This window comes from Ambystoma mexicanum, chromosome 11 (assembly GCF_040938575.1).
Source record: "Ambystoma mexicanum isolate Mex_15411 chromosome 11, UKY_AmexF1_1, whole genome shotgun sequence".
NCBI lineage: Eukaryota > Metazoa > Chordata > Amphibia > Caudata > Ambystomatidae > Ambystoma > Ambystoma mexicanum.
The window spans coordinates 1483236647-1483258590 of NC_090934.1; the positions used below are offsets into that span (position 1 = coordinate 1483236647).

A 21944-nucleotide genomic window follows, 5' to 3' on the forward strand; every position below is an offset into this window, starting at 1 on the left:
CCCAGAGGGCAGCTGCAGCCTGTCTACTAGTGGCCCTCAGGAAGTCAGGCATAGGGCAGATGAGGCCACGTGACCTCGGCCGCCGCGCGGCCCCGAGGCGCGCAAGACATAGAGAATGAATGAAACGCGACGCACGGCCGGTGGGCCACGCGCGACCCCCGCCCCGCCGCCTGATTGGCGGAGGCACCGGTGACGTGAGGGCGGCGGTGGCGGGGGCGTGCCCTGCGGCGCGCTCGCCGCCCGCCCCTTCGCCTGATTGGCGGAGGGGGCGTGACGTGACGCCTGCGCGCGCCGGCGGCTTAAGGAAGCGCTCGCCCGCGCCGCCGCCTCCTTCTTTCCCCCCTCGCCCGCCTCAGCCTCACTGAGCCCTCGTTGCCTCTCCACCCGCCCACCATGGCCGGCTACCTCCGAGGACTCCAGTGCGCCTGCAGCAGGGCCAGCAGCGCCGCGGGGGCCCTGGGGCCGAAGAGCGCAATGGGGGCCCTGGGGCCGGCGCTCGGCCAGCAGCAGCAGCAGCGCAGGCACTGTGAGTATGGGGGGGCCCGGCCCGGGGGGAGGGGTCCTCATCTTCATCATCATCACCACCTCCACCACCGCTGCCTCCGAGGCTCCTCACTGGCCTGGCCAGTCCCCGGGGTCTCTCCAGGGGCCCCTGGAGAGACCCCCACTCCAGGGCCACTAATCCCCGCCTGGGGCGGGGGGGGGGCAGCATACCGAGGCTTGCCCCCACCTGCAGGACTGGGCTCTGATCACCGCTTGCAGCATCGTGGGGGTGGGGGGGGGTTCTGTTCTTGTGCTCTAGCGCCTCTGGGCCCCTCTGGGCGCTATGTGCCCCCCCCCCCGCGGCTCATCTCCCGGGCGAGTCACGGTGTGAGCCCGGCTCTGCGCATGGGGGGGGGGGGGGGCTATTTATAGCGCTTTCTGCTGCTCTTCAGGAGCTGGGGGAGGAGGCGGTGTGATTAGGAGTGTCGCCAGGAGCGGGGATCTCCGTATTTCTGGGGGCGTGGGGGCTTCCATAATGTCGTGCCCCGGCAGAAGGGCTTGTCTCTCTCCCCCCCCCCGCACCCCCGTGCCTGGCGCTGTGCCGGGCCTGCGGCTGGAGGTGACTTGAAGGGCAGCGCCCGGGTGGCACGGGGGGGGGCAGCCAAGGCCGCTCTCGAGGTCATTCTAATGCCCTTCTCTGTGAATGGGAGGGCGCTGTCCTGGGCGAGAGGAGGCGCTTTACACTCCTCTTCCAGCCCCTCCAGTGCAGGGGCGGCAGATCGCCCCCCCCCCCACACGGGTACGGGTTGTTGAGGGGCCTGGTTCGCCTATTCCTCCAAGACCCTGCACTTCTGGCACCCCCAGCTTCCCCTCCCAGTGTCACCCCTCTGGGCCAGGGCTGCCTGGTACTCCTTACCCCTAGGCCTAGTCCTCCAAGACCCTGCACTTCTGGCACCCCCAGCTTCCCCTCCCAGGGTCACCCCTCTGGCCAGGGCTGCCTGGTACTCCTTACCCCTAGGCCTAGTCCTCCAAGACCCTGCACTTCTGGCACCCCCAGCTTCCCCTCCCAGGGTCACCCCTCTGGGCCAGGGCTGCCTGGTACTCCTTACCCCTAGGCCTAGTCCTCCAAGACCCTGCACTTCTGGCACCCCCAGCTTCCCCTCCCAGGGTCACCCCTCTGGCCAGGGCTGCCTGGTACTCCTTACCCCTAGGCCTAGTCCTCCAAGACCCTGCACTTCTGGCACCCCCAGCTTCCCCTCCCAGGGTCACCCCTCTGAGCCAGGGCTGCCTGGTACTCCTTATCCCTAGGTCTAGTCCTCCAAGACCCTGCACTTCTGGCACCCCCAGCTTCCCCTCCCAGTGTCACCCCTCTGGGCCAGGGCTGCCTGGTTCTCCTTATCCCTAGACCTAGTCCTCCAAGACCCTGCACTTCTGGCACCCCCAGCTTCCCCTCCCAGGGTCACCCCTCTGAGCCAGGGCTGCCTGGTACTCCTTACCCCTAGGCCTAGTCCTCCAAGACCCTGCACTTCTGGCACCCCCAGCTTCCCCTCCCAGGGTCACCCCTCTGAGCCAGGGTTGCCTGGTACTCCTTACCCCTAGGCCTAGTCCTCCAAGACCCTGCACTTCTGGCACCCCCAGCTTCCCCTCCCAGGGTCACCCCTCTGAGCCAGGGTTGCCTGGTACTCCTTACCCCTAGGCCTAGTCCTCCAAGACCCTGCACTTCTGGCACCCCCAGCTTCCCCTCCCAGGGTCACCCCTCTGGGCCAGGGCTCCCACTTTTTGTTGTCCATGGTGCCGCGGCTTCCTTGCTCTTACGATGCTCTGCTGGGTATTTTCACGTTACTTTCAATCTTGGCTTTATGTCTGCCTTTTTTGTGCTTCTCTAGCTCACATTAATATGCACCGGGGCCATAACTTGGCTTTGACTGCTGTCTACTTTGATGCTTCACAACAGTTCAGCAGCCCATCCTTTCCCTGTCACTCGCCTGTGCCCTTCTTGTGGTTGGTGCGGTTGCTTAAATGTTATCAGATGCTTTCACTTGTTGTTCAGTGGCACTGAATGGTAGGTTTGTATGTCCATTTGGGTAGTCTAGTTTAGGGAAGTATTGGGGGCAATATGTGTACGTTTGCTACAGGAAGTGGTGGTTGGAAGGTTAGGAATTAATCATAACCTCTGGCATTGCTCTGGGCGACCCTCCGGATCATTGTTCATCTGCCAAGCCCTTACAGAAAGGGCCCAACAGCGCGGAATGATCGTGCTCTCGGGCAGAAGGGATGCCACCCAGCAGTTAGGGCTGGTCTTCCCCTTTTGGCAGGCTGAAGAACTATCTGGAAGGTTGCCCAGAGCAATGCCAGAGGTTAAGATTCGTTAAAATTAATTCTAAACCTCCCGGCCATCACCCCTTTGCTAAATCTCCAGACAGCACAGTTGGCTTAGGAGGAACTTCACATGATCAAACTTCAGATTAGATGAGGGGGTAATGCCAGCTCCAGATATCGGCAATCACCCAGTAGGCCAGCGCTACTGTGGGGCCAGGGTCGAGTATTCTGCCCACTGCCAATGTAGCTTTCACGTGAGATGCACAATGTTAGGTATCATCAATTATATTTAAATGTGTTCTAATTCTTTTTCTTTTCTGCTAACTTGAATTTAAGCTACCCAGGCACTGGTAAGGTAGGAGCAGGCGCTAATAGCGTCCAGCGATTTCACACGGTTCCTTCACACCAGCGATTTCACAGTTCCTTCGTGACGTGACAGTGCATAGAATTCGACCATCGTTCTTGTGTTGGTGGAAAGTCCAGTATCTGGTCCTAATAATGCACACTTTCATGCAATTGTGTTGGTGATGCTCCCACATTTTAAATCATGACACCCTGCTAGAGAAGTAAGGACAATGTCGATCTTGTAAGGATAACAAGTAAAATTACTCAAAGAGAGCAACAGAAAATAACTCTTGGCTGCTAATAACGTTCTGCCGAAAAGTAGTACAAACAGAATCTTATAAAGCAAAACATAGTCAAACATGATGCAATACATCTATTAAAAACCAGCGCGTCAACCATGCCATCCTGCTCAATAGTCTCTGTGGTAACCTAGGTATCGGTGATCGGCCCTGGCTTGGCTGACCTTTCTCCTCCGATTGACCCTCCCATGTCCAACTTGTGTCCTTTCTCTACCTGTGGTGTTCCCAAGGGGTCTAACGTCTCTCCTGGCTGTTCAACCAATACCCGCCACTCTGCCCCAACTTTCAGTGCTATGCGGACAACACTCAACTCATCTTCAGGCTCCCTTCTGCCAACTCTTCTCCTCTCAACTGACAGCTGTCCATGAGTGGTGTGCAACCAACAATCTCTGCCTTAATGCCAGAAAAACTGAGATTCTCCTCATCAGCATTCCTGCTCCCTCCTTTCCCGTCTCTCCGGCCGGCCTCTCTTGGACCTCTTCCAGCTCCCACCTATGAGGCTAAAAACCTCAGGGTCGCCTTCGACTCCATTCTCTTCTCTGTGCACATCTGACGTCTCTAAGAAGTCACGCTACCAGCTGCACTTCCTCAAATGTATTCTTCCTTTCCTCTCCTTCCCCCAGAAGCTCACTGTCTCCAGAGCTCTGGTTCTCTCTATGCTGGACTACTGCAACAGCCTATTTCTAAATCTGCCTGCTTCTACTCTCCACCCTCTGCAACTCACCCAGAACAGGACTGCGAGACTTGTCCTTCACCTCAAACCCAGGCATCGTATCTCTCCAGGATTGAAATCTCTGCACTGGCTCCCAGTGGCTGTGTGGATTAAGTTCAAAACCCTCTGCATTGTCCGCTAGGCCTTCTGGGGCCTCAATACCTTCAGCTCAGTCTTCCTAAATATCTTCCTTCTCGAGCGCTTCGCTCATCCGCCTCCAACTCCCTGTCAGTTGCTTCTCCAAGCAACAAGTTGGTGTTAGATCTTTCTTTTGGCTAGGGTCTCCCTCTGGAACTGCCTCCCTGAAACTTGAGACATACCATCTCCGGTTCCGGAAGCTCCTCAAGACCTTCCTCTTTGCTTCTGCTTTCTCTCCTCTCCCCTGCTGAATCTGGACTGATCACCTGGCTACCCTCCGATATCGGGCCCAGGTCCCTCCTCTGCCAGCAGCACGCCTGCACTGCCTCTTGGGCAACACCTGCACTGGGGGGTGCTGTTTCTGTATCGCCACAGTCCCACCAGCTCTTGACACCCCATGTCTGCACTTGCAACTAGCTGGCCACACTATAATTTGTATTTATTTTATTGTTGCCTGTTGATCCTATGTATTGCATTGCTGCCCCCGCCCTTGCGCAATCTCAATGTCACCTGGCCTAGTAAGATTGCTGTCTTCCCTCTGTTCCCCCTCCCTTGCCTCGTTGCGCCTTGAAACACTTGTGTATGGGCACATTATAAATATGCCAAATCCTATCTATAAGGGATGGCAGTTTATTGGTCTCGTCTTCCATCACGTGGGTGCTGTGGGGCTCATCTTTTCATGTTGAAGGCCAGAAACCAAATTAATTATACTCCTGCTATACAGCTTGTTTTCACTCATAATGTGCGCTTGGCAGGCCTAAAGACGGACTCGCATGGGGTTCTGGGGCACTCTAACCTTCATACACACATCACTCCCTCCCCTCCATGTCATCCGGCTCCAAGGTCTCCACCCTCTTTTTGAACTATATTTTATCCCACCCAGCCCCTCGCAATACAAATCACACGATTGTGGCTTCAACCATATGGCCCGGCCCGTCCATCCTCATGCAACATTTCAGGACTTGTTACTTTGGGGTTGGTGGTCAGAGGGCACCTGGCGCCATGGAATTCTGGGGTCTCAGGGCTCAGCCAGTTATATGGGATATAACTCCTGGTCGCCAGGGGATGGGCCGGGGTCATGCTTTGTCCAGTATAAGGTGACCTGCACACCAGATGCTGGTCTCTGATCACTGCCTTCTAGGGCATATTCTTCTTGGGTGAGAAACCCCATCTTTCCAACATTTTAGGGGCAGTGAAGGACAGTGTGGCAGGTGGGGTGCAAACTGTCCTCATGGGAGCGTGGGCGGGAGATCTCTGGATCTGGGCTTAGCATGCAATGTTGCATTTACAGTGCAGGCCCTGCCTTCTACCTGGAATTCATATCCAATTAATATAGATTTGATCAGGAGCTGAACCCAGCTCCGGGGTGTGGGTCACCGCACCATGGGCAGGATGTACAGACCGGCGCCCCACAAACCATCTTCAGATGATGATGTACAGTAACTTTTCTTTGGTAACATCTGCGAGCACTCGGTTCATGTCACAAATTCATGGTTGTAAGGCACCAGTTGGCAGAGGGAGCTAAAGTCGGTCAAGTGGCACAGCGAGTAGAGCGCTCGCTTTGACATCCGCAGGTTCGAATCCCGGCGGGGCCAAACTCAGCCTTTCATCCTTCCGAGGTCTAAATGAGCACCACACACCGTGGGTAATAATAAGCAGCGCTCAGATACCTGAGGGTTCGTAGCGCTATATAAAATGCCAAATTATTAATGAAGTAATTCCTGGTGTCTTTTCAAGCTGGCCAGGCTCTCCTGGGCTAGAAGTGGCCTTTTTTTTGTGGCCTGTAATCACCATACATGAAGATCGTGAATTTATTGGCCCTCTTCAGTTTCGATGTTTGTTTGGCACCTGTCTGTTTTCGTGTGGGGTGGGAAGCTACTACACACGGGTCCACCACACCTGGTGTCAGGTCTGGAAAAGATCAGGGGCTAATGTCTGGACTGGCGGGATTCGGGGCTAGCCATAGCCTTTTGGTTGGGGTCCCTGACCTTCTATCCGCGGCTATAGCCCAAGCACTCGCCCCCCCCCCCCCCCCGCGCATCACTCAATGTCTTGGTGAGGTGTTTGCTTGGTTAGCTCTCGCCAACTACCTGAAACGTGCGATTGCCCCTCCCCCGCCGGGTGCACTTTAGGGAGGGCCCCCCCTCCCCGCAGCTGTTTGCTCAACGAGTGAGAGTGCTTTCTCGTGCTTAAGTGGGTCCGGGGTAGCCTTGGTCGTGTACCAGAGGAGCTTGGCGTTTAGCTGCCATGCCTGGAGGGTTGTGGGTGCATCGCAAGCCATACCCCGCAGGGGTACACGGCAGTGTCCCCTCGGAGCAGGGCTTGACTTGGGACACTGCCCACATGTTGGGCAGTTCATTCGCAGCCACCAACGAACGCGCACTTGTATTTAATGAGTGCCTTTGAAGGTGAACGCTGTGTTCGCCCTGAATGCCCTTCTCCAGAGGTCAGCTGATTGCTGGAGCCAGGGTTTACAGCAAAGCTGCTGGCACGGCTGCTCTAAACCTGTTGCCCAAGTAGTGGAGCGCGTGAGCAGACTTCAAGGTCGTGCTTTAATAGGTCGTGGGCGCGTGAGATTGTGCTCCGTGTGCTGGCTCCGGTTCCTCCTTCCGCCAGTTCCCAACCTCCCTCTTCACAGGGAGGGGGCATACCAAGGCCTGCACATGCCACCATCTGTATTGTAGCTGTGCCTCCCCCAGTGCAACAATTCTCAAGTGTGTGCCAAGAACATATTGCAAACTCGTCCACCCCGAGAGATCCGCCGGTTTTCTGACAGCTCGGCTTTTTGCCTGTGCTTCTAGGACCCTTCTAGCCCACTAACACCCTCCCACCCCCTTTTTGGTCCAGATCAGGGTTGCAAAAGGTGAGATGGGTTATGTCAAATGGGCACCCCCTTCCAAGTATGGATTTGCTCTGCCACCTGTTGCACTCGGGGGAAGAGGGTGGCAAGTGTTTGTGCATATTATTCTGAGATTAGAGACTGGCCCCCAATGAGCACGTTTTACAGTCCCCAGTGTGCCCGCGGCTGAATGACTTCTTGGGTAACAGCCTCTGTGCTGTAGTCCCAAGAGGGGGCCCTGGTCACTATAGAACCGGTCATTCGGCGGGGGGGGGGCGTCTCCCTGTTCAGACATTTGGTGCCTACAGCCTGTGGCTTTCTCCTTGGTGCTATACAGCCTTCCATCTTGTGACTTGAGCGGCCACTGCTTGCTCGAATAGAATGGTTTGCTTTTCCCCTCCAGTGCAGAAAACTATTTGCCGCAGGCTCCACCCTTGGTCTTGCCCTTTCTTTCCATTTGCCATGGCACCGCTGGACCACTGCGTTGGTTGTTGTTAGCAGTAGGATGCTAACATAATGGCATTGTTACAGGGACTTTGCTCTTAGTGAATGAATGTGGTCAAACCTTATTTGCATTTTCAGTTTGCTCTTAGCAAGAGCAGTGAAGAACCGTCCAGTGGACGTGCTGCCTCCCCTAAGCTATATTTTCAGGCCTCATCCGTGAGTTTATGCCTCACTGGTAGTTTGCACCGGCTTCTTCTCACCCTTCCCATCATACAGTTCTGCTTAAAGCTTTGTTCAGTGAGCAGGGCCACACTGGGCAGCAGGGCCACACTGGGCAGCAGGGCCACACTGGGCAGCAGGGCCACACTGGGCAGCAGGGCCACACTGGGCAGCAGGGCCACACTGGGCAGCAGGGCCACACTGGGCAGCAGGGCCACACTGGGCAGCAGGGCCTTGCTGCCCGATCCCATACGTAGAGGCTGGACTCGGCATGAAGCGCGGTGTAAAACCCCACTGCTCTGCTGTAGTTTCATGGCTCTATGGCCTTCATGATCTCGATTAATCCATATTTGCCCTGTGCGCCAGGGTACAATCTCGGTTGATGTAAATTGTATGGGGGGGGGCGGTTCTGCCTCTGAAATGACTAATTTGATTACTGGCTTCCCTGTGCTTCAGCTTTGTTTTTAGAAGAGGAAAAAAAAACTAGCCATCACTTTCCTTACCCGGTGGTGCTTGCCGCGTCGGCTGGCGACCACCTTCCTTACCCGGTGGTGCTTGACACTGGCTGTCAGCTGACCCCGGTTTTTCTAAATCTGTTATATTTTCCAGTCATTCTTGTGGCGAGTGGACTCAGAACTGGCTGAGACTCGGGTATTTAACTTATTTCCTGACTGGCTCTTCAGGGGTTGTTGGTTGATTCCAACTTGGGGCTAGTGTGTGTGCTCTAGGTGGCTCCCTTTTGGGCAGTCTGTCCTCTGCAACTTATCTGCACGAAACTTTGCGTGCACTGTTGTGAGGGTGGACCCTTAATTACCGCAACCCAAGCAGCCCCCCCCACCTGGGAATGAGCGGACGTTTTAAGTAACTTTATTGTGCACTCTCCTGGAGAGCAGTTGGATGGTGTTGTGGAACTAAACCCACAATCAGCTGACGTCTAATATACGTTTTTGCAACAGTTTAAACACTCGCAGATACTTAATCCTTCCCCAAGTGATTGGACAAACCCCTTCAAAAGAAATCGCCACTCTCTCCAGTTCCTTCACTGATTGGACATTGACTCTTTACTCCCATCTTCAGCTCATGCGTAGAACACTGCTCCTTTTAGGAGTTTCCGTAGTAGGTCATGACCTCAAACAGTTGATTTGTGTGCGCACATAAGTCATTACTAGTAATGACTGGCCAAAGCCGTTTTAACCTTAACCTCTTGCAAAAGGTTCACATACATTTCAAGCATATGGAGGAGGCAGAGTAAACAGGTGCTCTTTGAATTATCGATCATTATCTCGTTCCCTGGGTCACTGGCTCCATTGGAACTTTCTCTTCCAACTGCTATACCTCTCGCAGCACATCTGAAAATACAAACTCCTGGGATTCAATCACTTTAACCCTGAGCATTGGTTCACCCCGTGGTTTGCCTGTCGTTGGTCCCAGAGCAGGGGGCCGGTCATTGGTCCCAGAGCAGACAATGTGGCGTAAGGGAGGGCCGGTCATTGGTCCCAGAGCAGGCAACGTGGCGTGAGGGAGGGCTGGTCATTGGTCCCAGAGCAGGCAATGTGGCGTAAGGGAGGGCCGGTCATTGGTCCCAGAGCAGGCAATGTGGCGTAAGGGAGGGCCGGTCATTGGTCCCAGAGCAGGCAATGTGGCGTAAGGGAGGGCCGGTCATTGGTCCCAGAGCAGGCAATGTGGCGTAAGGGAGGGCTGGTCATTGGTCCCAGAGCAGGCAACATGGCGTAAGGGAGGGCCGGTCATTGGTCCCAGAGCAGGCAATGTGGCGTAAGGGAGGGCTGGTCATTGGTCCCAGAGCAGGCAATGTGGCGTAAGGGAGGGCCGGTCATTGGTCCCAGAGCAGGCAATGTGGCGTAAGGGAGGGCCGGTCATTGGTCCCAGAGCAGGCAACGTGGCATAAGGGAGGGCCGATCATTGGTCCCAGAGCAGGCAACGTGGCATAAGGGAGGGCCGATCATTGGTCCCGGTCATTGGTCCCAAAGCAGGCAGTGTGGAAAGTAAGGGACGATGTGCCATGTGCTGATATGTTTGTCTTGGCCCTGCGTCCTTTTAATGGGTTGAAATGAACTACAGATGTGTTGGTCAGCTGACTCGGTTTTTAAGACCGAATTGTTTTCTGTAACCGATTGTCAGAATTGATTGCTACCTCTTTTTTATGCAGATGCCGACAATCGCATTAAGGTGGCAAATCCAGTGGTGGAGATGGATGGCGACGAGATGACCCGCATCATCTGGGAGTTCATCAAGGAGAAGGTAATGGCCCCGAACACCTGACCAAGGACTCGTCCCAACGAAGGGGCAGGCTGCAGCCCATGCCAGCCAACTGCACTGCCCACACACCTTAGCTCATGCCGGCCAACTGCACTGCCCACACACCTTAGCTCATGCCGGCCAACTGCACTGCCCACACACCTTACTGCAGCTCATGCCAGCCAACTGCACTGCCCACACACCTTAGCTCATGCCAGCCAACTGCACTGCCCACACACCTTAGCTCATGCCAGCCAACTGCACTGCCCACACACCTTAGCTCATGCCAGCCAACTGTACTGCCCACACACCTTAGCTCATGCCAGCCAACTGCACTGCCCACACTTTAGCTCATGCCAACTGCACTGCCCACACACCTTAGCTCATGCCAGCCAACTGCACGGCCCACACACCTTAGCTCATGCCAGCCAACTGCACTGCTCACACACCTTACTGCATGCCAGCCAACTGCACTGCTCACACACCTTACTGCAGCTCATGCCAGCCAACTGCACTGGCCACACACCTTACTGCAGCTCATGCCAGCCAACTGCACTGGCCACACACCTTACTGCAGCTCATGCCAGCCAACTGCACTGGCCACACACCTTACTGCAGCTCATGCCAGCTGCACTGCCCACACACCTTACTGCAGCTCATGCCAGCCAGATGCACTGCCCACAAACCTTACTGCAGCTCGTGCCAGACCACATGCACTGCCCACACCCTGTAATATCGTAAACGATAGACTGTTTTAGTAGCATCTGCGCTTTTTTACAGTAGAAGGATTCAGTGTGAACAATCGATCACTTTGAGCTATAAAAAGTGACTTTCTTTCACTGACATGAAGTTGATATGATTTACAATTGCGGGCCCTGTCCTGAGATACTTATTCCTCGCAAAAAGTATACTTGGAAATCCTGCCTGGGCTGGGGCCGGCCTGGGCCTGCCTGGGGCCTGTCGTAAAGAGGCACTACCATCCCACAATGTTGCCCTGCATTATTCACAGTAGATCCCTGCTTGGCCGGAAATAACATTTAAGTTCACTCCTTCCCACTCTAACATGGCATAGGGTCGACTAAAACACTGCTGTTACGAGGGATAGTGGGCATATGACACTTCTGTGTACTTCTAATGTTCTAGTGACTGTTCCACCCTCCACTCTGTCTCACCTGTACTTCCGCTCATAATTCCTCTTAAAAATCGTATTTGGCTTTGTGCACATGCTGCGTCGTTTTAGTCTGCTTTTAGCTAAAATCGAATCTAGGAGGGTGCCCAGCCCTCCACCCCCTTCCATGTTCCCCGGTACATCATTCTGGTAAGTGTCCTCCTGACCATTGCAGCTAGCTATGTCGCTATCTATCTTTTCTAACTCCTTCTCCATTTCCTGCCCCTCTCCTATCACTAAATCTGCTCAGAAGAAACTTCAGGACATACTGGACTCCAACACAGGCCACCCTATTGCAGACACCTATGTCATGGCTTCTGTCAGACTCTCCTCTCCCGACCTATGGTCACCTTTCTCCTATCGCCTCTTCTTTCATTAATGGTGGCACCCACTGGGAGGTCCTTTTCACCATTTCTAGGACAATATCTGAATGAAACCATCATGGTTCAGGGGCCTCAACCCAACCTTCTCTTTGACAGGCTCCTACCTCATCTCTCAACCCTTACTTCTCACCGTGGGCCGGCTCCCTTGCCTGCTGTGGCTTCCTCCTCCTCTGCACAGGTTCCCTTGCCTGCTGTGGCTTCCTCCTCCTCTGCACAGGTTCCCTTGCCCGCTGTGGCTTCTTCTCCTCTGCACAGGCTCCCTTGCCCGCTGTGGCTTCTTCTCCTCTGCACAGGCTCCCTTGCCCGCTGTGGCTTCTTCTCCTCTGCACAGGCTCCCTTGCCCGCTGTACCTTCCTCCTCTGCACAGGCTCCCTTGCCTTTACTCACCGCCCGGCTCCTGTCGGCCATGGCTCCTCCGCCACCCACAACTACCCCTCTGCCTCTCTTGCCACCTAGGGGTGGGACCACCGTCCCTGCGCTCCCCCGCAGAAGTCCTTCAAAGATGGAAAGCTGCTCCATATTGCCATGCTCCCAGGCCCAAGAGGACAGGGGGGGGGAGTGGTGCTGATATTCCCAGAATGGATACCGGTGTCCATCTTCCCTACTCTGGCCTAGTCTGCAGGCTCTCTCTTATCAGCCACCAGGACAGTTCACTCTTCCTCTTGGAATGTGCTAACCTGACCTCTACTGTCCTTTCAACTCCTCCTGCTGGGCTCTCCTGACTACTCGGGACCTTTCCGCACTCTATACAAGTCTCTCCCTCGCTTTCTTACCCTCTGGCTCCACAGTGGGTCACACTTGGGATGCTTTAATCTCTACCGCCATCGCTCTATCCCTCTTACTACCTCTCTTGGACGGACCACTCTTCACACTTGAAGTTCTCCTCTTGCAGCGGCACACCCGGCGCGGCCACTTAGATTCAGTCACCAGACGGCTGAAGGGTATGATATGATATGGTATTTGTAACGCGCCTATACACATGTGTTTCAAGGCGCGACGAGGCAGGGAGGCAGGGACAAGGGGAGACAGACAACAATCTTACTAGGCCAGGTGTCATTCAGATCGCGCAAGTGCAGGGGTGGGGGAGGGGGAAAAGTGCAAGGGGAAGGGGAGGGGGGGGGAAGTGCAGTACAAGGTAAGTGGCGTAACGTAATAAATAAATAGGGCCAGCTGGTGGCAAGTGTGAGGTCAGTGCTGGAGGGGGGGGGGGGGCTGTAGGGATACAGAGACAGTCCCGCAGTGCAAAAGGGTTCCAGAGCATCAGTGCAAGTGGAGAGTGGCAGGGCCCAGGGCCGAGGCCGTTTAGAGTGGTCCAGTTGCAGGATCAGTGCAGTTTCAGTGAGGAATTAAATTAGCTCTTCAGCAGGGGAGAGGGAGAGAGAAAGCAGAAGCAAAGAGGAAGGTTTTGAGGTGCTTCCGGAACCGGAGATGGTTCTCCTCAAGTTTCACGGAGGCAGGAAGGCTGTTCCAGAGGGAGGCCCCTGCCGCGGAGAGAGATCTACCCCCAGCTCGTTGCTTCGAGAAGCGGCTAACCCTGAGGGAATTGGAGGCGGATGAGCGAAGGGCTCGGGAAGGAAGATATTTGGGAAGAGAGAGTTGAAGGTATTTAGGACCCAGGCCCCAGAAGGCCTTGTGGACAATGCAGAGGGTTTTGAACTTTATCCTCGCAGCCACTGGGAGCCAGTGTAGAGATTTCAGTCCTGGAGAGATACGGTCCCTGGGCTTGAGGCCAAGGACAAGTCTCGCAGTTCTGTTCTGGATGAGTTGCAGAGGGCGGAGAGTGGAGGCAGGCAGATTAAGATGGAGGCTGTTACAGTAGTCCAGCTTCGAGAGAACCAGGGCTCGGGAGACAGTGAGCTTCTGGGGGAAGGAGAGGAAGGGAAGAATACCTCTGAGGGGGTGCAGCTGGTAGTGTGACCTCTTGGCGACGTCAGAAATATGAGGAGAGAAGGAGAGTGTGGAGTCGAAGATGACCCCAAGGTTTTTTGCCTTGCAGGTAGGAGCAGGGAGGGGGCCAAGGGAGGCAGGCCAGAGAGCTACAGGGGAGGAGGGAGTGGGAGTACCGATGAGTAGGATCTCAGTCTTACTGGCATTAAGGCAGAGGTCATTGGCGGCACACCATTCTTGGATAGCAGACAGTCAGAGATGAGGGAAGGAGAGGGGGAGGCTGAGGGTAGCCTGAAGATGAGTTGGGTATCGTCCACATAGCACTGGAAATTAGGGCAGAGAGCGGCGATGCGGTGGGCAAGGAGTGCCAGATACTGGTTGAACAGCCAGGGAGAGAGATTAGATCCCTGGGGGACACCACAGGTGGAGAAAAAGATGTCGGAGATGAAGGACCCCAGTTGGACCTGGGAGGGTCGATTTGAAAGGAAAGAGGTCAACCACGCCAGAGCCTGACCAGTGATACCCAGGTTTTCCCGGAGACGGTTGAGCAGGATGGCATGGTTGACAGTGTCAAAGGCAGAGGAGAGATCGAGCAGAATGAGAGCACACGGAGTGTTGGAATCGAGGTTCAAGAGCAGGTCTTTGCCTTTGCCGCCTCCTACTCCTGCAGCCAACTCCCACCCTGGCACAGCCCTCGCTAACTTCAATCTTTTTATCTCCAACACTCTGAAGCCTTCCAAAAGTGCCACTCTTCGTGCGACTCTGATCTGTCTGGCTGCCCTAAACCCAAGTGTAGGGCAGCTGAGTGGAAATGGAACTCGTCAGGCGGACCCTGGCCTGCCGCCGCCTTCAAAGGCAATTTCGACTCTGCATCCACTCCGGGGAGTCTTTCAAGCCTGCATCTCCGCAGCATCCAACACAGCCAAACTTTTCAATGTTGTAAGGAACTGGCCAGTCCTGCAGCAGCCTCTTTTCACACCCACCCAGGATCTTTGCTCTGCCCTGGCTGCACACGTCATTGCAAAAACCCAAGACATCCTTTCCTCTTTTCCACACCACATCATACACCAACACCTCTGGAGCCTCCCATGGCCCCTCAACACTTCTCACTCCCGTAACATCTGATGAGGTCACCAGACAATGAATACAAATTTGAACAAACTCCAGATTCTACAAAATAACACCTTAAGATGCACTCTTAACCTCCCATGCAAGGCACACATCTCCACGGCCAGCAAAGAAGTTCACTGGCTCCCCATCCGTGACAAAATTAAGTTAAGAACCCTTGTCATTACTCATAAGTGCCTGTCATTGACTGCCCCACGCTACCTATCTGACACATTCTCTAGACACAGCACTACCAGAACTCCCTATCTCCACCAACTAAATATTCCCAAAACAGCAGGAGGCTCCAGCTTCCCTGTTCTTGCAGCTCAAAGTTGGAACTCCCTCTCGCTATCAGATCCGAAGCTTCCTTCTGGCCATTCAGAGAGCCATGGTGAAATCCTTGCTCTCCACATAACTCGCTGCCACCTTTGCTACCTTTTCTCTACCAATTTCTACCGTACGACATATCCATATCTTGTAACGCACCAACATGTAACCCGGTCTGCATGTATCTGTTCCGCTTGCTGCATACCTATTTGGTACATTGATTGTATGTACCCTTTTTGTCTTGCGAAACGCTATGTAACTATGTTGTCCACATGATTATGTGCCTAGCTACCTAAGGGTTCGGCCGCGCTTTATAAATAAACAAACAAGGTCTCGTTCAAACAGTTGGACCCCTGCCCCTCCAAAACCATTAAGGACATCATTGACTCTCACTCCAGCCGTGGCTGATCTTTGCAATCTTTTGCCACTGGAGTTTTTCCAACTTCCTTAAGCACTCCCTTGTGCACCCTCTGCTCAAGAAACCCTCTGTCGACCCCCTCCATTCTGGCAATTCCTGCCATATCTCGATCACTCCTTTCCTGGACAAACTTCTGGAGAAGTTGGCTCTCAGCTTACCCTCCACACTGAAGCTGCTGGTAGATTCCACGACCATCAGTCTGGCTGTAGAGCATCCAGAGGCACGGAAACTGATCTTTTGAACACCTGTGAAGACCGGCTCTCAAATATTGAAACTACTCCCTCTAAACTTCTTCTTGACATCTCGTCTGCCTTTGACGCAGTAAACCACAACATCATGATCGCACGTCTCCAAGACACCCTGTGAATCGCAGGTCAGGCTCTGGCATGGTTAACCATCCCAGGTGGAACTTGTGTCTTTCTCAACTATCACGTTCAACCTGTGGTCTCCCCCTGGTTCTTCAATGTCTACCTGGCTGCCCTGGCACGTGTGATTGCCACTTTCATCTTTCACTTCCAGTGTTATACGGACGATGCGCAACTCCCCTTCAGGATAGCCTCAGCAACCGCCTCTAACTCGCTCATATCTGACTCTCTGCTATTCAGGCATGGTCCGCTGCAAATGACCTCTGCCTCAACGCCAGTAAGACAGATCGTTCGCATTGGGACTCCTGCTCCCGCTTTCTCACTCTGGCCAGCCTCCCATGGCCCTCTGCCCACACCCATCTGTGGGGCAAAAAACCATGAGGTCACCTTGACTTCACTCTCCTTCTCCACTCACATTTCGGACATCAAAGTCCAACTACCAGCTGCAGCACCTCAGAGGTACTCTTCCTTTTCTCACCGTCCCCCAGTGACTCACTGTCTCCAGAGCCCTGGTTCTCAAGGCTGGACTGCTTAACCGCCTCTCTGCAACTCTTCCAGAACAGAACCCCAAGACTTCTCCTTGGCCTCAAGCCCAGGGACAACCTCTCCAGTGCTGAAATTCCTCCACTGGCGGCAAGGATCAAGTTCAAGAGCCTATGCATTGTCCAAAAGGGTTTCTGGGGCCTGGGACCCAACTATCTGCGACAATGCCTACCTAAAATACAGTCCCTCCCGAGCCCTCTGCTAATCCACCTCCAATCTTCTGCAAGTGAGCAGGTTCTCACAGCAGAGATTTGGAGTGAGATTTTTATCCTCTGCAGGGGTGTCCCTCTGGAATAGCCTCCCTGCAACCCTCAGTCTTGCGCCGACTTCTAAGTTACAGAAACTCCTCAAGGCATTCCTCTTCTTTCCTCTCCCTCTCCCTTGCTATCCTCTTCCGCTCTTCCCCTCTCCCTCCTTGGCTGCATGGCCTGCTGACTGGGCTCCTGGTGTACCTCAGTCCCACGGGTCCCTGGCACCCTCACCAGTGCTCACACTTGCCTCCGGCCCTTGCACTTCAGTATTGCCCTTGGCCAATGACCCATGAGTGGCATCTCTCCACACTTACACCAGCTTCTGACTGAGCGCACTTGCCCCCCCCCCATCACCTGCCTGAGCTCTTGCAAGACCTGAATGTACCATGCCTTGAAGATTGTCTGTTCTTCCCTCATCTCCCCTCCTTGCATTTTTGTTGCGCCTTGACACTTGTGTATAGGTGCATTACAAATGAACAATAAATTAATATTGTATCAGCTTATAACCATGCATGGCTATTGGGTTGATTGTCTTGACCCGTTTGCTGCTTCTGTTCTCTAGATGGTGATCCAGTTGAGTACATTCTGAATGGTATGTGCCTTCTGCGGTTCTGTTTGCCTGCAAGCTCATTTATACCTTTCCTTTGGCACGCCCCTTCCCCTCGTTCCATCCCATCTCCCACCAGACCCAGTTGTCTGCTCTACCACCCTGTCCTCTGACTTACTTGGGCACACACATGCCTACCCCTACTTACCGCATAGGCTGCCACATCTAAATTAAGAAGGGTTTTAGTAAACCACAGGTCTGCTGTTATCTCCTTAAGAAACCCTGATCAACTTTAGTCATCCCGCCCTCTCCCAGAAATAAAGATGGCGAAATGTTGATTTGCAAAACTGTAACCTCTGGATTGGGACCAGTAGTTGTGACCCGGCAGTAGTTTGCTGAGAGGAATTGGGACAGATCGTGTTCAGCAGCCTAAAGACTTAATGGGAGGTGGATGCCCAAAGGCTACCCCCAAGACCCCAAGAACTTTAATGACTACACTGAAACCTTTCCAATCGCCTGAGTGTCCACCATTACCCGCCCCAGTGCTTTGGTCTACAGATGTGTTAACTACTTTGCTTTGTTACGCTCGAGCATGTGGTCCAATTTTAAGTGCGTCTTTGTAAAATGTTCAGGTGTAACTCGTGGGCGTGGGAAGACTCATCTTAGTGAAGCTTCCGCTGAACCTAAACTGTTAATGTAAAGTGAAGATTGGAGTGTGGGATTGCATCTGCCTGGGTTAGGTCAGTGCTCAAACTAGCCTGACAAGTGCAATCCATTTTTGGGGTGCCATATGCTGAACCTTAAGACATCTGAGCAGTTGCAGATGGGGAGTCTGGATATGTAGGGGGGCTAGGTTTGAGATTCTTTTCTCTACTCGCTCTTTCCCTTCTGTATTGTAAGCTGGGATTGTTTACAGTAATTCTATCCCTCCATATTTTCCCTCACCCCCTAAGATGGATACTACTTACTGTCATTTTTAAAGTGTTGTAATATAGATGGTAGTGTAGGGGACCTGTGCCTAGTACTTCACTGAAACAAAGCATGCACTTTTAAGTGGGTCAGCATAGTGTCTGGGGTCTGGAATCTATTTTGGTTGTGGAATTTCTGGTCATTGGCTGAAGCTCCTGTTTGCAATTTTATTGTACAATGGTCGGCACCCAGACCTTTCAGATAATTCCCATGAGTCCTCTGCAGTGTCTGGGGAGCGGTCAAGCAGGGAGAGAGCCTGATTGCAGACCTTGAATGAACAAAATAATGCTTTGCGTAAAACCAAATACTTTCTAGATTGTAAGCAGGGTGCAAAATGTGCACTCGCCACTGGTGAGTAAGACGTGATGTGTTTAGTGTTAAGGTGGCGGGTTAACATATTCTGGCAGGAATTTTTGCCCTCTGTTGCTCTTGAAAAAGCTGCTGCCGCCTTTTTTAATTTTGCATTCGTATTAATGGTAGACCTTGCTGCGAGACTGAAGTTGTGGACCATACTTGTCCGGTTGTCCATGTAGATAATTCAGGTTGTTGCTTGGAATGACTTTGTACGCCCTTTTCTGTCTGATCTGTGAATGGCGCATCTTCATTCATGGCTGTTACTCTTCCAGCTGATCCTATCTAATGTGGACGTGGAGCTTAAATACTATGATCTTGGGCTTCCGTACCGGGACCAGACCAGCGACCAGGTGACCATTGACTCCGCCCTGGCAACCCAGAAGTACAACGTGGCTGTAAAGTGTGCCACCATCACACCTGATGAAGCCCGGGTGGAAGGTAGAACTAACATTTAGCTGAGTGGGGAGGAGGGGTTTCTTTTATTTAAAGATGCTTTCCTGTTATGCAATCAATTTTCCAGGGTCGGTTTGCTTAGATTCTTTTTCATGGACACTTATGTTTCTCCCAACGTGGAGCTGCACAGCACTGAGTGAATTACTGGCTTCATTTTAAGCTCACCTAGTCACGGACACTCTCCCTAAAGGGGCTGGGGGGGGGGGTGAATCCGTTTTTATTGAGCCCTAGATTGTGCTGATTTTTGTGAAGCACATGCATGGCTCCCAGGCTAATGGGTGGTTGGAACCAGAACAGCTAGCACCACCTCTTGGTGGGCATGCAGCTTCCTTCAGCTGCACGTGTTGGTACTTGCATTTTGCCATTCCATGTTCCTATGTTCATTTGCAGATCTGCAACCCCCATAAGAAAGGTCCATCACCCGTTCAAAGAATTACCCTGTGTCGGACAATGGAGTACTTTGGTTCAGTGTGTAATGATTGAAACTGGGGTGCGGAGCTTTTTACTCCAGCTTTTTGGACACTGGTGTAGTAATGACACCTTTTTTCTCCCTCAGAGTTTAAGCTGAAGAAGATGTGGAAAAGTCCCAATGGTACAATCAGAAATATTCTGGGTGGCACGGTCTTCCGCGAGCCAATCATCTGCAAGAACATTCCTCGTCTTGTCCCCGGTTGGACGAAGGCAATCACAATAGGCAGACATGCATTTGGTGACCAGGTAATCTTTTTTTGGTGTGACGCTTGTGATTATGTTGCTCAAAATTAAGAGCTATTTTGAACCCTTTAAAAATTATTTTTTAGTACAAAGCCACAGACTTCGTTGTGGACCGAGCTGGTACCTTCAAGATGGTGTTTACTCCAACTGACGGAACCTCTGCGAAGGAATGGGAGGTGTTCAAGTTTACAGCCGGAGGCGTGGGGATGGGAATGTACAACACAGATGAGGTAATCTTGAGGCTACTGATTGTAAGGGCAATGAAGAAAATTGGGCAGGGGGTTTCTTTTGGTGGTTTGACACCTGCTGAGTTGTGAGGGTTACATGCATGAGTGGAGAAGCTTGTTATGCATGATGCTGCTTTAATGGCGGATGTGGAAATGGCCGTGTGATCACCTGCTGCTTGAAGGGGATCAATCTATCCAGTTCTGCGATAGATCAGTAAGACTTCGACCCAGTTCCTCCAAATATTTTGCATTGTATTTCCATGGTCGCTTTTACTTGTGTTTTTTTTTTTAAAACTTTGTCCTGTCTCCTCTAGTCCATCTCGGGCTTTGCGCATAGCTGTTTCCAGTACGCCATTCAGAAGAAGTGGCCCCTCTACATGAGTACGAAGAATACTATTCTGAAGGCTTATGACGGGCGTTTCAAAGACATCTTCCAAGAAATCTATGAGAAGTAGGTCTTTGTTTTTTCGATACTTGATCTGAGCTATACACTGTGCCCTGGGGCCTCTTGACATAATGGAGCACTCATCAGTGGTGCTTAAAGCGGGCCTGGGACATTACTAATGTCTGTCACGATTTATTGTCCTATGGATTGGCTAACCTAGTGCCTCCATTACAAGCTCAATGGTGATCCGCATTGCTATAGTCTGTTTAATCCTCCACTATAACACTCCGGCCACATTTACCTGCGCTGCAATTCTAATGCATATTCCTTCGGGCTGCATGGGTCTGATGAAGACTTGTGCCTGCTTTGGCGGAATCCTGGATCCACATCTTTGTATTTGCCCTCTGCATGATAGCCACGAGTTCTGAACCCTCGCACATTTCTGTTCCATTGTGGGAATGATGATGTTGTGCTTCTATTCGCCCGGGGTGACTTCCAATGCTTGAGACTACTCCGGTGAACCTAATTGATCACAGCATTGGTGTTTGGTAATGGTGAAACGGGTCTCGCCAGGTTTGGATACTGCGAGTGTCCCGTCTGGTTTGAGGTGAAGCTTCATGTAGGTTTGCAATAAGATCCTGGTGACTCCATGCGCTGATTGAGGTGTTGGTCCAAAAAGAATCTCCCAGGGGATTGGGTAAAAGCAAGCCTAGTTTAGGGGTTCCATTCCATGTCAAGGTACCAAGTGACTTATGCGTCAAGTGCTCTGCGGGAAGTGGAGGAGACTGGAGGGGTGGGGGGAAATCAAGATGGAGGTACCCTTCTTCCAACCCTCGTCTGCTGTGTTGTAATCCTGCCCCCTTCTGACATCTAACTTTAAAGGTCCTTTGGTATGCAACACCCTGGTGTGAGGCTGCCACTTGCTTGTGGCTGAACCTTTCCCCCTGCATAGTTTCCTGTCCAAGTGTTTCCCTGGGAGGTTGGGATCAAAGGAGAGCTAGTCTTCCTTCCTATTGGCCTGTTGGCCGAGCAGAGACTGGCGGTTTAGCTGGAATTGTGCCAACTACATAGGTGATGGGTGGAAGGAAGGTTTGGAATAAATCATAACTCCGCTCTGGGCAACCCTCCAGAACATCGTTCCTCAGCCTGCCAAGCCATTACAGAAGGGAAAAGGCCATATGCAGATCCAGCTGGCCTGAGCTCACCGGGTTGGCATAGGTGACACCAAAACCTAGATTTGGCTTTGAGATTACTCTTCCCCAGACTGCTCTTCATTACATGATTTTGAGTTGGACCTGTCTACAGTGAGTTTGCTGTACTAGCAGCTGTTGGAACAGGGCACTTGTGACCTTTGAACCTGCTCTGTGCCACTCAAGACAGTAGATGCAGGCCCAGACATTGTTGCATTAACTGAATGGCTGAGATTCTACACCCTTTACAGGTGGCAAGCCTCCAGAATATGCGAAGAAATGCCACCTACTGTGTTGCAAGTCACCCAGCAGTTGACTGGCCAAATATATCGTGTCTGCAACCTGTGGCTTGCCAGATGTTTTGGTCCAACTCCCATGATGAATGGGAGTTGATGGCTAAAACATCTGGGAATCCAAAAGTTGCAGAACCCTGAAGGCAAAGCTGCTTGGTCAGGTCGCGACACCCTGAGGTGAGGTGCCCGGCAATATCCCTTGAGGCGATTTTGTCTTTTACATCTGCCCTCTAATGCCAGACCACTCCCTGTTACTCTGTTTTGATTTATAAAAAATAATGTATGCCATGTGTTTCAAATGCATCTAAA

General features: G+C 52.7%; 1 protein-coding gene across 1 annotated transcript in view; it reads left to right on the plus strand.

The window, feature by feature from the left end:
• Window positions 1-244: 244 nt before the first annotated feature.
• The window catches only part of IDH2 (isocitrate dehydrogenase (NADP(+)) 2), a 39037-nt gene continuing 17337 nt past the window's right edge, over window positions 245-21944 (plus strand). The window contains exons 1-6 of the mRNA XM_069625217.1: window positions 245-526; window positions 9966-10057; window positions 18646-18811; window positions 19383-19543; window positions 19627-19770; window positions 20082-20218. Of these exons, the coding sequence (XP_069481318.1) occupies window positions 394-526; window positions 9966-10057; window positions 18646-18811; window positions 19383-19543; window positions 19627-19770; window positions 20082-20218 (833 nt within the window). The 5' untranslated portion in view covers window positions 245-393. The remainder of the gene's footprint in view (window positions 527-9965; window positions 10058-18645; window positions 18812-19382; window positions 19544-19626; window positions 19771-20081; window positions 20219-21944) is intronic.